Source organism: Zootoca vivipara, chromosome 1 (assembly GCF_965207765.1).
Source record: "Zootoca vivipara chromosome 1, rZooViv2.hap1.1, whole genome shotgun sequence".
Lineage (NCBI taxonomy): Eukaryota > Metazoa > Chordata > Lepidosauria > Squamata > Lacertidae > Zootoca > Zootoca vivipara.
In genome coordinates this window covers 61836990-61853932 of record NC_142582.1, presented here as the reverse complement: position 1 = coordinate 61853932, position 16943 = coordinate 61836990, and the positions used below count along the sequence as shown (strand labels likewise).

At 47.5% G+C, this 16943-nt stretch overlaps 1 protein-coding gene across 1 annotated transcript in view; it reads left to right on the top strand.

Annotated features, from left to right (window-relative positions):
- The first annotated feature begins 633 nt into the window (after nt 1-633).
- The window catches only part of TH (tyrosine hydroxylase), a 30045-nt gene continuing 13735 nt past the window's right edge, over nt 634-16943 (top strand). The window contains exons 1-2 of the mRNA XM_035123707.3: nt 634-756; nt 13976-14191. Coding sequence (XP_034979598.3) covers nt 667-756; nt 13976-14191 — 306 coding nt within the window. The 5' untranslated portion in view covers nt 634-666. The remainder of the gene's footprint in view (nt 757-13975; nt 14192-16943) is intronic.

Sequence of the window (16943 nt, the reverse complement as noted above, 5' to 3'; positions counted from 1 at the left end):
GGCAAAAATTGCACATAAGAAGAGATTCACACCAACATGCTGATGAATTTCCATGAGGGTTTATTTTAAAGAAAAATAATGCAGAAGTGGAAATATGGGGAACTGAACTTACATTTGGAAAAATGAGAAACTGATAGAACCTGAAAGCGAAAGATTCGCCCATCCTAACTCTTAAAACTAATCTTAAAGTACTGTATATTTTCCTTACTCCCATATAGCCAGACTCCTATGATTAAAAGGAAGCACCTCTTGCTGGTTTCCTCCTGTTCATTTCTTGTTTGGCAGTGTTAAGATGCTTGCATTAACTGGACCTCCCACTGGAGCAGAGCCCTATGGAATATACAGCTTACACAGTGGAAGAATCAGCTGCAATATAGCACAAGGCGAGCGTTTAGCCTACCAAGTATTTTGGGGTGCAGCAGAAGTGCCCACGGTGGATTTGCAGAAGCTGGGTGCCTGTAATCTTTACAGCAATTAGATTTAATGGGATACAAGTGCTTCTTTCCTTCGCCTCTGCTCCCTCCTCCCCTTTTCTCCCTCAGGCTGGAGAGAGGGAGGTGGGCAGAGGGGGATTGGAAAGGGTCTTTGACGTCAGACTTGCCCTATAAAAGCCCAGGGAAGAGAAGGGAAAGCAAAGCTGAAAGCTGAGCCAGTGCACCAGCAAGGATGCCAACCCCAAACTCTTCCAGTTCTTCGGCCAAAGGCTTCCGGCGAGCAGTGTCAGAGCTGGACTCCAAGCAAGCTGAGGCCATCATGGTAAGAAAAGATCACCACCTCTAGTTAGCCACAGATGCTTATGCTGCTTTGCTGCAGCCAGCAAGTGGACCGATGGAACATGATTTATAGAAGTTCCAGAATTCTAGAATTTCTAGAGCAGCATTCTGTTAAGGGGGAAGCTAGTGGGTAGACAAAATTCTCCATTCAAAAGGCTTTAGGAATTGTGCAAATAATTTGTATGCAGTTATCATACAGGTGCCAAAGAATGTAGAAACAAGATGCTAATGAAAAAGAATATAGAGTGACAATTATGCATCAAAGACTGGAATGATGTTAATAGTTATTCTCAAAGAAGAATGATGGCAATGAGGGTTATTTACGGCCATCATCATCATCAAATGCTGAGTTGCTGTGCAGGGCTTTTGATTCCTTAGTGTTAAAGTGAGATGTTTGTTCTATTCCTATAAAATGAAAATCTTTGCCCCCAATACCATGCCTCGAACCCACAAGGCAGTGGGGACTCAGACCATTTTTCTAACTGCTGCTATGCAATATTGCAATCTGTTCATTTTTCTCACTATGGCTTGCAAAAATCATATCTGAGTTAAATCAGGTGTTTGCATAGAGCAGACGTGTAAGGGGAAAGGACATAAAATTTCATGAAGAGTTTATGCACCTGAACTAGATTGGATTGAACTCTCACAAATTCTGCTAGCCAAGTTGGGAGTAGGTGATCCTTGGTTTTCATTGCCATCTTGCTTAGTGGATACGCTCCTGTCCTGCCTGCTTCTTAGCTTCTGCATTTGACATAGATGTCACTGAGACATTATGCCAGCCTTCCCCAGCCAGGTGTCCTTCAGATATTTTAGACTGCAACTCCTATCATCCCCAACCAGCATGGCCAACAGTTAGGGATGATGGGAACTGTAATCCAAAACATTTGGAGAGCACCAGGTTGATGAAGCCTGCTTTAGTATGGTTCACACATTAATTTATTATTTTATTTATTACATAAAACTCATATGCTGTTTGATTGTTAAAATAAACTCAAAGCAGTTTACGTGTACATCCTTCCTCACATCAGTCCATGATTCACAAGTGTGAGTGACCATCGCAGGTGGAATGCCAAAGGTGAACTCACCATATGCCAGGATTATTTGATTGGCAACTGACTGTGTGAACTGAGCCAATCACCAAGTGCCAGGAAACCGAATGGCGTACCTGGGGGAGCCAGGTAGAGTCTGCAAATTGCTTACCCTCAAATGTTACCACAGATTTCAAGGGGATGACAGACACACTAAGCCAGGCACCCCCAACCTGCGGCCCTCCAGATGTTTTGGCCTACAACTGCCATGATCCCTAGCTAACAGGACCAGTGGTCGAGGAAGATGGGAATTGTAGTCCGAAACATCTGGAGGGCCGAAGTTTGGGGATGCCTGCACTAAGCAGTTTGAAAGTTAGAAGCTAAAGGCTAAATAACATGCGATGTTCAATGTGTGGTCCCATTTCATTGGCTAAACAGCAGCTAGGAGGACCAGGACTAGGGTTATGGTGCAATGGGAAGAGAGGTTAACCTTTCTCTCTGTACTTCAGTCTCAGTGAAAATCCTACCCACCCACCCACAAAAAACAGCAATGTAGCAGTGCATTTTACATCAAGACTATGATGCAGGAAGAAAGGGTTAAAACCCACCATCTGCAGCATGGTTCTGATCCTCAGCACCTACCTCCATAGCTGCTATTTAATAACCAATTTTAAAAAAAACACTTGGCTCTTAGATGCTAGATTTCATGTGAGGAGGTTTGCTTTCTGTTTGGAAAAAGTTCTCCTGCAAACCATTAGTTATTTGTACAATATTTTCATTGGTTACTTAGCAGGGTTTTGTATTTTTGTATTTTTGTATGTGCTACTACACAAGTAGGGTTTTCACTGAAAGTTCTGCTGTCCAACCTCCAAGGAAACAAATGGGAATTTTGTAACTCTCATTTCTACGGACCTTGGGCAAAATAAATCCCCAGTGGATTCAGCACTTGGACAAAGAGCCCCATGCTGGCTTTCGAACAACACAACTGATTTCTGTGATGAAAAGCAAATTTCCACTGTGGATAGCAACGTGTGATGATCTTACATATGTGCACCCCACTGAAAATTCACATCTTGGGAACCCACAGCAAATTATGTTTGCCCACCACATGCATGTATAGCAATTCACACACTTTTTGGATCATCAAATTGTACAAATTTCAATGGGAATCAGGCAAAACTCTGATCTTGTGCACTGCTACTACCATGCAGAAGAGCATTAAATCAAGCTTTTAGACACGTAGATAGAGCATCTTAAATCTAAGAGTTCCAGGTTTTGTGGATAGCAACCTTTGTACCGAAGTAGATATATGAAAAGTACTTGAACTACCCCAGAAGTAAGGGATTAAAGATTGCATTTTTTGTCTTTGGGAATAGATGTATTATTCTATTGACTTAGAAACAGACTATGATTTAGAAATATAATGATGTACAATAACTTGCAAAGGTCTGTGGTTCCCAAATGGCTATTGCTTCTGCATGACCTATATCAAAGCATCATGTTGAAATAGTGGTCTTCAAACATTGTACCGGTATTAAAAGCAAAACCCGAAGGGACCACTATGTTGCATCTCTTTTTTATTTAAGCTCCTGTCTAATGTGGTCACATTGGATTAATAAAAAGAAAAAGATATACCTTCATTTCTGATAGTTGGTGTGAGGGACAGGGGATATCGCGAAGTCCCTCCCCTCCTGAGTTCAAGCCCGTCCCCGAGCAAAGGGGAAAGCAGGGAGAGTTCCGATTCCAGTGGGGAAGCAGGAAGTCGTGTCCGAGGCTCAGGCAAGGTAGAGGAGCCAGGGTCCCAGGTGGGACAGGAAGGGGCAAGTAAGGGGGGAAGACCCATCCCCCCAACTCCAGAGTTACGCAGGAAGAGGAGGGGCAAGAGGATGGGTCTGCCAAAGCTTTTGTGTTGGAGAAAGACGCGCCAAAAGCCATTAGGAGGTTCTGAAACCGACTGACAACATCGCTCCGTGTAAATAGCAATGACTTGAGCACTGTAAATACGCAGCACCAATAAAAGAATAAAATGCAGAGCTGCGTAGCGTCGTTACTCTGAAGTAGTCCACTCCGGCCACTGTGACAGCAACCTCCTAATCATTTTTGGGCTACTTTGGAGTTGCCGGGATGAGCGTGTCAGAGGCGGAGAAGTGGCGGCAGATCGCTGAGCAAGCCCAGCTAGAACTGCAACAGCTGTCGCTGCAGGCGCAGGGAGAATTGAAGGCAGCTAAAGAGGAGACTAAGAAGGTCCAGGACGACCGGCTACAACTTGCGGAACAGGTGAGAGAGCTCCAGGAAAAAGAGCAGCATTTAAGGGCGGTGGCGGTAGACCTCCAAAACAAGCTGGATGCAGAGAAAAACAAGGCGGGAGGGGCACCCCAAGTCCAAGTGCTGCCAGGAAGGAGAGCCGGGACCCTAGTAAGCAAGTTCAATGGAGACCCGAAGGAGTTTCAGGGCTTTGAGACTGAGATTGTGTATGCTCTTGAGCTGCACCACGATGAGTTCCCTGATGATGAGCACAGAGTAGCGTTTATTGTGGAGCACCTTACAGGGGCGGCCAGGGAGTGGCTAAGACCGTTAATTGCAACAAGGAATCCTTGCATGAAGAATGTCAAACTATTTCTAGAAGGTTTGAAAACGATGTATTCGTCCGATAGTCATATGGACCAGACTAAGGAGGAACTTCATAATTTACGCCAAGGAAATATGACAGTTCGCGCGTATTGGGCGAAATTCACCATGCTGGTGCACAGATTGGGGTGGGATCTGGAGTCTGCCCCAATGCAAGCGGCGTTTTACTTGGGGTTGCATGAGGAGGTGAAGGATGAGCTCTCGAGAGGTCCAAAGCCCAGTAATATGGATCAACTGAGCAAAGCGGCTCTGGCGGTGGGGGTGAGGCAGGAATCCAGATGGAGCGACAAGCAAGCAACGCGCGCAAAGCGGGCTTGGTTCCCACGGTCGCAGGAGAAGCCACTCCCTCAACAACCCTTTCAAGCCACGCCTGGGGCCAGTCAGGACCAGGAACCCATGCAGATTGATAGCGCGCGCGCGCGGGCTTTTCAAACCCCAGCGGCGCCAAGACGCAAGGAGGGAAGGGGTGGGAATTGCTTTCTCTGCAACTCCCCCCAGCATCTCGTCAGAGACTGCCCACATCGCAGGGAGTGGCAAGGAAAGGCGGGAACGGTTGTGCCCTCCCCCACTGACGCAGCACCACAGCAGGGAAACGGGAAAGCCTGGCTGCAGGAGACAAGGGGCGGCAGCCAGGCACAGTCAGCAGACAACAGCCCCAGCCCACCCACCCGCACAGAGAGGAGCAGAGCCAGCCCACCCCTCCCAGAGCAGGAGTGGTTCTAGAAGTGACGCTCACGCTCCCAAATGGCTATCCATTGACGGTCCTCGCCCTAATTGACAGTGGTGCCTCAGCCAACTTCTTCTCGAGAAACTTTGCAGAAGAGCACCAGATCCAGCTTCTGCAGCTGGATTTTCCTCTGCACGTGGCAACCATTGACGGCAGAGAGCTGCTGGGAGGGGCCATCACTCATCAAACCCCCCCCATGAGAATGACGGTTGGAAGGCACTCAGAGACACTGGCATTCAACGTCACCACCATCTCAGACCCCCCAATCGTTTTGGGCATGAGCTGGCTGGCGCGCCACGACCCCTCCATAAGTTGGCATCAGAGATGCATCACTTTTGGATCGGACTTTTGCCTGGAACATTGCATGCAGCACCAACCAGGGGAGGGGCCTCCGATAGCCACGGTGGCCACCATGCACGTCAAAGGGGGTGAGGCGATACCCAAACCATACTGGGACCTGCAGGAGGTCTTCAGTGAAGCGGAGTCCGACCACCTGCCCCCACACAGGCCTTTTGACTGCCAGATCAACCTGGTGCCTGGGGCAACTATACCCCCAGCCAAGCTGTACGCCATGTCAGACCAGGAACTGGAGGATCTGCGCGCTTTTATCGACAAGAACCTCAAGCGGGGGTTCATCAGAGAAAGCAAGGCAGCAGGGGGCAGCCCGGTCTTCTGGGTGGACAAGAAAGACACGCAACAGCGCCGTCTTGTGGTGGATTTTAGACGGCTGAATTCGGTGACAGAGCCAGTGGCTTTCCCCATGCCCAGAGTGGATGATCTCCTGACAGCGGCACGCAGAGGCAAGATTTTCACCAAGCTAGACCTGAGGGGGGCGTACAACTTGATCAGGATCCGGGAAGGCGATGAGTGGAAAACCACGATGTTCACGCCTCTGGGCTCTTTTGAATATCTGGTGATGCCCTTCGGGTTGCAAGGGGGCTCAGCATGCTTCCAGGCCTTCATGCACCACGTCCTGGGGTCCCTACTCTTCCGGAAATGCTTGGTCTTTCTGGATGACATCCTTATTTACTCCAACGACCCAGTGCAGCACGTGAAGGACGTCAGGGAGGTGTTACAGCGCCTGAAGGAGAACCACCTGTATGTGAAGCTGGAGAAGTGCAAGTTTCACACCAAGGAGGTGGACTTCCTGGGCTACAAGCTGTCAGACAAGGGGCTGGCAATGGACAAGGACAAGGGGCAGACCATCCTGGACTGGCACAGCCCCAGGACGCGCAAAGATGCCCAACGCCTACTAGGCTTTGCCAACTTCTACAGGAAGTTCATCAAGAACTTCTCTCGAGTTACGGCTCCCATCACTGACTGCCTGAGAGGCAAGCAGAAGTTCAGGTGGACACCAGAGGCGCAAGCAGCGTTCGAAAGCCTCAAGAGGGTGTTCGCCTCAGACCAGAACCTGTTCCACGTGGTTCAGGACGCGCCCCTACGCATTGAAACAGATGCTTCTGATAAGGCTGTGGGCGCCATTTTGTTGCAACTGGACGCCAACAGAGAGTGGAGACCCTGTGCCTTCTTCTCCAGGAAGTTGACCCAGCCCGAGCGAAACTACACAGTTTTTGATCGGGAACTTCTTGCGATCCACGCGGCGTTCCAGCACTGGAGACACTTCCTGGTGGGCGCCAAGCACCCCATCCAGGTGTGCACAGACCACAAGAACCTGGAGTTCTGGAGAACTGCCAGGGTGCTCAACCAGCGGCAGATACGGTGGGCGGAGTTCTTCTCGAACTTCAACTTCTCCATACACTACATCCCAGGAGAGCAGAATGTCAGGGCGGATGCCCTCTCCCGCAAGCCAGAGTACATGGAGGAGGAGGCGCCACCAGCCCCAAGGCACATTTTCCCCCCGTCGGCATGGTCCTGCGGAGCAGCAGTGGTGAGCGAGGCAGAACTCACAGCACTGACGGCAGCGGATGGATTTGCCAACCGCATCTTCAGAGAACTGAGAGGGGGGAGGGAGCAGGCAAAAGACTTTGCAGAACGCAGAGGGCTGCTTTTCTACAAGGGTGCGCTGTACCTACCCACCACCCAGCTTCGACGTACGGTCCTCAAGCAGATGCACGACAACCCTACAGCGGGGCATTTTGGAAGGGACAAGACCACTCACCTAGTCATGAGACACTTCTGGTGGCCAGGGGTGAGGGAAGATGTTCGAGACTATGTAAGGGGCTGTACCACCTGCCAGCGGGCGAAGGTGGTCAGAGCAGCGCCACCAGGGTTGCTGGAGCCCTTAGCCACACCACACAGGCCGTGGGAAGTGGTGTCCATGGACTTCATCACAGATCTGCCTTCGTCCAGGGGTAAGACTGCAGTGTTGGTGGTGGTGGACCTCATGTCCAAAATGTGTCACTTTATACCGTGTGCCAGGGCAGTCTCGGCAGAAGAGACAGCCAAACTGTTTGTTGATCACATTTTCAGACTGCATGGATTACCTTTAAGGGTTATTTCGGATCGTGGCCGCCAATTTGTTTCCAGGTTCTGGCGGCGGCTCATGAACCTCCTGCAGGTGGAGGTCAGCTTGTCGACGGCTAGACACCCGCAGACCAACGGACAAGCGGAGAGGGTCAACGCCATTCTGCAGCAGTACCTGAGATGCTACGTCAGCCAGCGGCAAACGGACTGGGTGGATCGCTTGCCACTAGCAGAATTTGCCTACAACAATGCAGTGCACGTCTCCACAGGGGTGTCGCCCTTTAAGGCCAATTACGGGCGCGACCTCAGATCTTTCCCAGAGAGGGAGAGGGAGGAGGAGGAGGGGGGCCCACAGGCTGAGGATTGGGCAGAGGAACTGGAGACGGTGCACCAGCAGCTCAGAGAACACTTGGAGAGGGCCAAGGAAGCGTACAAAAAGGGGGCAGATCGCCACAGGCGACAAGGGGAGGTCATCAGGGTGGGGGACAAGGTGTGGTTGTCCTCGGAGGGCCTTCCCACCAGAGGGAGGTGCAAAAAGCTGGCACCCAAATGGCTGGGCCCCTTCACGGTCACGCAACAGGTCAACCCGGTGGCATACAGGCTGGCACTGCCAGAGGACATGAGGGTGCATCCAGTGTTTCATAGATCGCTGCTGTCGCCGTACAGGGAAAGCAGCAGGCTCAGAGACAGCGAACAAACCCCCGAGGGAGGGGGGGAGAGGGAAAGCAGGGAGCAACTCAATGAGGCCACGGCCATCCTGGATTCAAGGTGGGGGGTGGGGGGCCTGGAGTACCTCATGGCATGGGAGGATGCTCCACCGTCCCAGAATGAATGGGTTCCCGCCACTCAGATACAGGAGGAATTCTTGGTGGAAGAATTTCACGCCCTCTTTCCCCACAGACCCAAGCCCTGGCACATGGAAAGGGAGGGGGAGGAGGAGGAGGCACGGGAGAACAGCTCACCATGGCGCTGGGAAGCGGAGTTTGAGGAACCAGAGGATGAGGTATGGGTGTCGCCAAGATCCACCCAGTCAGAGGAAGGAGCAGATTGGCAAAACATTTTTACCCCCACCAGCTCTGACGCCACGGACTTTTTGGGATTCCCGTCCTCCCAGGCGGAAGGGGGGGGCTCGCAGGACTGGGGGGAGGTGTTCACACCAACGGGCTCGGAGAGCACCGAGTTTTTAGGCTTCCAGTCGTCACCGACACATGGGGGGGGCCTGGGGAGGGGTGAAGGAGAGCTTGGGAGGGGGGTGGATGTGAGGGACAGGGGATATCGCGAAGTCCCTCCCCTCCTGAGTTCAAGCCCGTCCCCGAGCAAAGGGGAAAGCAGGGAGAGTTCCGATTCCAGTGGGGAAGCAGGAAGTCGTGTCCGAGGCTCAGGCAAGGTAGAGGAGCCAGGGTCCCAGGTGGGACAGGAAGGGGCAAGTAAGGGGGGAAGACCCATCCCCCCAACTCCAGAGTTACGCAGGAAGAGGAGGGGCAAGAGGATGGGTCTGCCAAAGCTTTTGTGTTGGAGAAAGACGCGCCAAAAGCCATTAGGAGGTTCTGAAACCGACTGACAACATCGCTCCGTGTAAATAGCAATGACTTGAGCACTGTAAATACGCAGCACCAATAAAAGAATAAAATGCAGAGCTGCGTAGCGTCGTTACTCTGAAGTAGTCCACTCCGGCCACTGTGACAGTTGGTATGGTATGAAAATAAATATTTTTGCAAGTTGGTTTGCATTAGTCATAATGGGCAGAGATCTGTCTTCAATGAAAATACATCTTAACCTCAAAAACTCATGGAAGTATTAAAGATTCCAGCCACTGTACCTTATGTTCAGGGAGAAGTCATAAGAGCCAGATCAGGAGGCCTGGGGAACCACATTTACACCTGTGGTTCCCCACCTCTTACGCCAACAGACATCATAATAGGTGAAGTTCCCTTCACATGCTGACAGAACATTATTTCACTGGTTTGGCACCTGTCGCCTATATATCACAGGTGCTGAAAGGTGGATTAAGTGCAGGTGTACTTAGTAATGTAAATCTCCATTTTACAAATCGTGAACAAATCTAAAGCCAAGTGTTTTCATCTTAAGTCTTACAGAAGAGCCAGTTTATGATACCTTTACTTAGGGATGTTTGACCTGTCACACAGAGGAACTGAAATTTCCGTATACTTTAAACAGGTGCATAATTGATTTTGGCGAGCATACACTGTATCATTGCTTGGAATTGAGCCCATACACATATTTCCAGACTGGTAGCCAGGTTGATCCATTGCAGCAAAACCAACAAAGTGCCTTGATTTCTGCAGCTGCAGCTGCAGTGTTGAGTACTAATCACAGGCATTTATTTATTTATTTATTTTGCTTATTTTACGAGCCTGCAAACAATTGGCTTTGCTTAAGAATGGGGAAGGAGGATCGCCCTCCTTCCAAGAAGTAGTTGAAATAAGCTGTTGCTTATGGCCGTGAGCAAGAGGTTTTGAGCAAAAGAAGTATGCCCCAGACTCTACATTATACACATCAACAGTTCAGAGAGAAGAGGAAATGGAAAAAGAGGAAACAAACGTGTACCTTTAAATAAGCATTTATAGCTCCATTCTAATGGAAGAATACAATGTGCCCTCCAGATATTATTCGTTTTACTGCAAGTCCATTGCCCCAGCCAGCATGACCAGTGGTCAGGAATGATGCGGATTGCAGTATAAAACATCTGGAGGGCACCAGGTTGCCTATCCCTGAAATGAGACATTTGTGCCATTGATTTATCAAGAAATCAGGAGTTTGGGCACGGGCATGGGAAGGAAATCTGTGTGCATTTTGTGGCTTCCACTGTTTGAGAAAGCATCATGTTTCCATTCCTGGCTGCTATTAATCTAAAACTATACTCCATGGAAACATGTGCTCTAGAAAGAATGTGGATTTTAGGCAGGCTGATGCTATGGTCCCATTACACCATTGGCTACTACGCCATAGCCACACTGGTGTTACAGTGGTGTAACAAGAAGAGGGTTCATGTGACTACCTTCTCATGAATGCATGAGTGGGGATGGAGTTGTGCCATTGGCCACACACTCTACAGGCCAACATATTCTAGTAAATAACTTTACAATTGTTATTATACAGCCTATTACGTTTACGTGTTTTTTCAAGTGGATTTGCGTAATATAGGCATTCTAGTGGTTTTGATTTTGTTTTCACATATGGCACCAGCCATGCACTTGGCATCTATACATGCATACAAATGTGTGTAAACAGAGCTGCTCCACCCAGGGGAGAATTCTGATGATTTCAGGATTCCCTCTTGCATAGAGGAGCCCAATGAGCATACATCTGTGTGCATAGTCTCTTCACATTTACACCATGCATGGCAGCGGTGCCCCCGGTGCATGCACTGGTGTGCCTGGTGGGCAAGATCCCCTCATGCATTCCTGAATACGTGAGAAGGGGGACGTGGACCAAGACTCTATTGCAAAATTTGGAGAAGTATGATATCTGAAGGACAATGATGTTTTGATCTATGTATTAGTCCAGGAGGTGCAAATTTATTTGTTCAAACATGTTGATCAAATGAAATTCTCCTCTACAGCTCCCTATAGAGCCTATGGGCAACAACCTCTCTTCCACCTGTGTTTGAGTTTTGCTGTGCGCTTGACAAGAATGCATTTGTGTACATCACACATACAGTGCACCTCAAATGATTTTTTTTGTATATCACATGCTCATTTTGGTGATTCCACACAATCAATTAATTTATGCATTCGTAGCACATGCCATTGTTTTCTAACTATCCATTTCAAGCAACTCCAATGAGGGTAAAGGGATAATAATAAGGTTGCAGTCTTATGTCTAGAGAACAGCTGGTTTTGTGCACCTGGACTGTTTCTGACTTTGCATGTGCAGAGGCTCCTTAAAAGAAGAACTCCAGAAAGCTACAAAATCACAAAGAAAACAAGTTGAACTGTTTTTAAAAATCTAGCTGGCAGTACTGAAACCCAGATCCAGCAAAAGTCATTATGCACGGCATGAAAGTTGTCTTTGTTTGTTTATGAGCTACCCAAATTGATCCTGCATCTGTTTTTCCCCTAACCTAACATTTAACAATAAATGCTAAAGACAGCATCGTATTAGCAGCAGGTATTGTGGCTGAAGACAGACAATCATTGTTTCAGAGGTGGCCAAGTTGCTTTCGCTGCATGCACTCATCTCATTGTCATTGCTGTTCTCAAGTTTATAGGTTGCGTTTGTCTTTTCGTTTAAAAAACCATGCTTTCCCAACCTGTACGATGACTAGAGGTGACAGTGGGATAAATGAAACAAGTGAATGTGCAGGCAACTGGCTTGAAAGCCACTGTCGCTGGAGTGTCTGCCTCCAGCCGCATTCTTTCTTCCAAAGGACTCATCAACAGCAAACAAAAAAAAGTCTCAACTTACCAAGCAAGGCCAGGACCTTTTCAGGTAGAGAAAAGACCAAAATGAGAGAGATTCCCTTTTCAAGCACAGCCTTCTGATTCACATCAGCGATCATCCTTTCTTCCACGAAGCAGCAAGTTTTAGGCTAGCTGTGATGTCAGTGGTGGCTGGTGATGTTTGAGACCGAGGTTTTCTCTTAGCCTGCCTTGCTGAACCGCTGCATGTACCTTTAGAAAATGACCTGCATTGCAAGAAGAGCAGATTTATTCATCTCTTCCCCACCGCTTAGGGCAAGCTGACAGAACAATGGATGATACCCAGTAAAAATACACCACTCGATAAAAGCATATATTGGGGGGGGGGAGCAATAAAAAAATCTTGGCAGGTTTTTTAAAGCCCCCTTTGTTAGTCAAGCACATTTGCTGAAATGCGATGTACTTGTTATTTATGAATGTTATAAATTAATTTCATTGTTGCTACATTTTTATCCTTCCACGTAAATGTGTCTAGAATCCCAGTAAAGAAAAAAAAGTGTGCTCATGGAGGTTATTTCTAAGAAACATAGATTACCATAATTTCTAATTATTTAAATGTATTTAAGGCATTTGTTGTTACACTTGTGACATACAGATTTCAACTCAGTTCAGTCCAGAAAACATTCTCTTCTGGTTTTCAGAACCAACATTATTTCTCCCCTCATTCTTATGGGCACAACAAGAGCTGCCCAACACTTCCCTTGTGTTGGATGCAAAATTCCAGCACCTGTAAGGCTATTTTTTCTAAGACTGTCACTTTTTTAAAAAAAGCCTATTTAGGCATTCTTGCTGGTTTGTTTGATGGTTTCTAATGTTTATGTGCTGTGTTTCCAACCTATGGCAGCCAAGTTACAGGGAACCAGGCAGAGGGCCTTCTCGGTAGTGGCACCCACCCTGTGGAATGCCCTCCCACTAGAGGTCAAAGAGAATAATTACCAGACCTTTAGAAGGCATCTCAAGGCAGCCCTGTTTAGGGAAGCTTTTAATGTTTGATGGATTTCTGTATTTTAGAATTTCTGTTTTTTTGGAAGCCGCCCAGAGTGGCTGGGGGAACCCGGCCAGATGGGCGGGGTATAAATAATAAATTATTATTATTATTATTATTATTATTATTATTATTATTATTATTATTATTATTCACAAGGGTTTATAATGAAATACAAGAAAAACAACAACACTACAGGTTGAATAAGAATTATAAACTTTCTAAAAAAGACACCATGGTAGTCTCTCATCATAGGTTAAAATGGTCTCAGAAGCAGAAAAATGCCTGTACAAACAGGGAAAATGAGCACCGATGGGGGCCAGGCATGCCTTCCTCAGGAGAGGAATCCAAATTCTAGGTGTCTTAGTAAAAAAGACCCTGTCTCGGATGCACATCTGACAACAGGGAAACCCAGAGCAGGGCCTGTTTATGAATACCAATTGCTGGAAACCACAGGAGGGGGAGAGTGATCTTGTGCTCAAACCTTGCTTGCTAAACTAGATGGGCCATTGGCCTGGTTCAGCAGAGTCTTCTTATATTTTTTATGTTCAGTGCACAGCCACATTCTTACAGAAGGCTTTTGAGGTCAAAATTGACATCTTTGGAAAGAAATTGGTAGCCACTGTCATTTGCAGACTCCACTTAACATCCTGGCAGCCACACTTTGGAAGTGTATGAGTTGTCTTCAAGGGCAGCCCAACATGTAGCACCTTCTGGTAATGTATCTAACAAGAGATAGTTTGCGTATCTGATACTGACTAGTCTAATTCAAGAACACCCAGACTGGTAATGGCTGAGACAGACCTGAGGTTTTCCAAGTCCATTGCTACTGAGATGTGCTGGTTCTCTAAAAAGCCCTCCTTGGTTTGCACTCAGCTGACTTTTAAATGTAGTAAGTGATCTAGGCCACTTTCCTTGGCTGTTGTGGAATGAAGGTGTCTATTCCTTCCCCTTGTGTTCTCCCTCAGTCCCCACAATTCATTGGCAGGCGGCAGAGTCTCATTGAAGATGCCAGAAAGGAGAGAGAAGCTGCTGCAGCAGCTGCGGCTGCCGCCTCTGAGGCTGCTGAATCAACTGAAACCATTGTCTTTGAAGAGAAAGATGGCATGGCCATGCTGAACCTTTTATTCACCCTCAAAGGAGCCAAGACATCACTGCCATCCCGTGCACTGAAAGTATTTGAGGTGAGCTGGTGAAATTGCCTTTTTTTGCTAAAGCAAAGGTGCACTTGTTTGGAGAAAAAGGAAAGCCTGGTAGTTCATATATTAAAGGTAGGGCTAGGTCTCAGTAGAATGAGTTAATGCCCAGGGTCATATCCACTAGTACCCTTTTTCATGTAGGAATCAGGAGTATGTCCCTAGTCATGCAATGCAAAATGTAGAAATTGCACTCTTGACCTATTGGTATCAGAGTGCGCCACTTCAGTGAGGCAACTTTGGTGGGAGGGGCCAGAAAGGTGCACCCTCATGTCTTTCAGTTCTCAAGGAAGAAATTCCCTAGGTTGTGGCAATAAGAAACTCTTATGGAGGTCAGGCATTTTCAAGTCCTAGACCCTGTTTTTAAGGTATCTGCCTACCATGCCTCTAATGGAAGCCCCTGCTTGGGCTAGGTGGAAGTCCCACAATTCTTGGTTTCAAATTCCTGGTTGGACATGCTCAGTGGTTCTGGAATCCCTTAATCTAACTGCTTCCTGCTTCCTCGTCCAGCTCCAAACTCCTAGGCTGTGGATGTTGGATCTGTGGTCTTTCAGATGTTGTCAGACTTAAACTCCCATCACTCCTGACCAACTGATGGAAGTTGGACACCTGAGGGCCCAGATATTCATCATTTCTGGCCTTGCTGTTTTCTTGTATGAATCTTTCTCTGTCAGTTAGGATGGGGTTTTCCTAGTACCCACTTGTTCTCCTGTTCAACCAGCACTGAGTTTGCACACTTACATTCCTCCCAATGTTAATCAATTCAGACACCACTTGCAATGTTCTGCATACTGAGGAAATTGCTTTCAACCTGGGAGAAGACGGATGGCTGAGGAACCAAATGTTGGTAATGCCAGATGTGGCCTAGAAGCTACCAGTTGGCTATCTTGGGTTTACAGGTTGTTCCACAGTGAATAATGAGATAGAGATTAAAATGAGTAGATTGTTTTATAAAATGGAACAGAAAATTAGATTGATCGGCAACCCTCAGACCCTTGTGTGCCATATATAAAAAATCATTGGATGGAAATATGTTATGACTTCCCCTTGACGAAGAGCTTGAAAGGCTTCAATTTCTACCAATATCCTTAAGGCTCAGATCAGTGTGATATACAGGCAAGATGCAGTTCAAAGGCACAGCATGTGCTACACATGTCTAGATAAGTGAAGATATTAAACCAACAACGATATGCCCCCTGCAACCCAATTATAAGGGACTGGGGTTGTTTGCAACTTAGCGTGGCAAGTGAATCTGTTCCTTAAATTGGTCAAGCTACCTGGCACTTCTCCTGAGGGCTTAACATGACCCATCTGTTCATGCCTGTGCTGGTATCTCCATGACCTGGGCAATGCAGGGGCATAACCCCCTCCCCAGAGTCAGAGCAACAACCTCCCCTGGAGAGGCAGGAGTGGATGTGGTTTCTGACAACTTTGGAGGCTGAGCTGGCAGCACATTATGCAAAGTGGGTGAACTGGAACCGGACACAGATAAGTCCGAGGACAGAGGTGGTGGTCATGCCTAGTGCCACTGAGACTGGTGGGGAGATGAAATGGGGGGAACCCCTCCACTGGTATTCTCTTCAGTATCCTCTTTCTTGAGACCTCCCAATCTAGCCAGAGACTTCCCCAACCCATTGGATCCCTCCCTAGGCCAGTGTTTCCCAACCAGTGTGCCTCCAGATGTTTTGGGACTACAACTCCCATCATTCCTGACCACTGGTCTTGCTAGCTAGGGATGATGGGAGTTGTAGTCCCAAAACATCTGGAGGCACACTGGTTGGGAAACACTGCCCTAGGCTCCTCTGTAGGCTACTCGTCTTCTCCATCTGGGCTTGGCCAGCAGCCCACCCCCATGTAGAGCCCCTGATAGTGGGGAGAACTCAGTTGCTGTTTCCATCAATCCCATGCAAACTCAGAAATGCCACACCATAAGACAAGGTCCAATCTATCTAGATTGTTACAAAAGAATCCCAAACCTTTCCCAGCATGTGACTCCACAATTGAAATGTGTGCTTATGCATTGGTGAGAAGCTTATTTTACAGTCAATTTAATAATATGAATAACACCCACATACCCCAGGGAGAGAGACGGAGAGATCAGTTTGTGAAGTTGCATGTGAACAAAGGACGGTGTTTGCTCCAAATGGCATTCACATCCTCCAGGGGAGATTTACATGAGTTCAGAAGCTCACTTGGTTTATCATGACTGCAAGAGCTTAGAAAAGCAAACACCAATGCAGGCCAGACTTCCACTGTGAGAGATTCATTTCCCCAATCCCTCCGGCACTGCAGGTACAAGATATGAAAACAGACGGGTGTAATGACATTTGCCTCATGATGAAACAGGCTGTGGGGAGGCTGGTTTTCCTCTCCTGTTTTACATTACATACAACTCAAGCAAAGGTAATGCAATCAGATCTGTCAGATTAATGCTAAGGTATTGATTGTTGTGGAGGGGCAACGTCCCAGGGATGCATTAGAAAACAAGCGGCTAAATTGAATTTGTCAGTGACATTGCCTTCTGTTCCCTTTTTGTCTATCTAGCTGTGACTGAGTTAAAATTTCAGCCTTCCCCCTCCTGAATCTCTGAGGGGAAACTGGTTTAATTCTTTAGGAAGTGAAAATTATGCACCAGCTTTCAGCAAAGAAGGAAAAGATCTCAGATGCTATCAGTGGCTTTATATTAAAGCCCACCAAGAGGGACCCTTAAAAAAAAAATCTGGATGTATCTCGTGTGTGG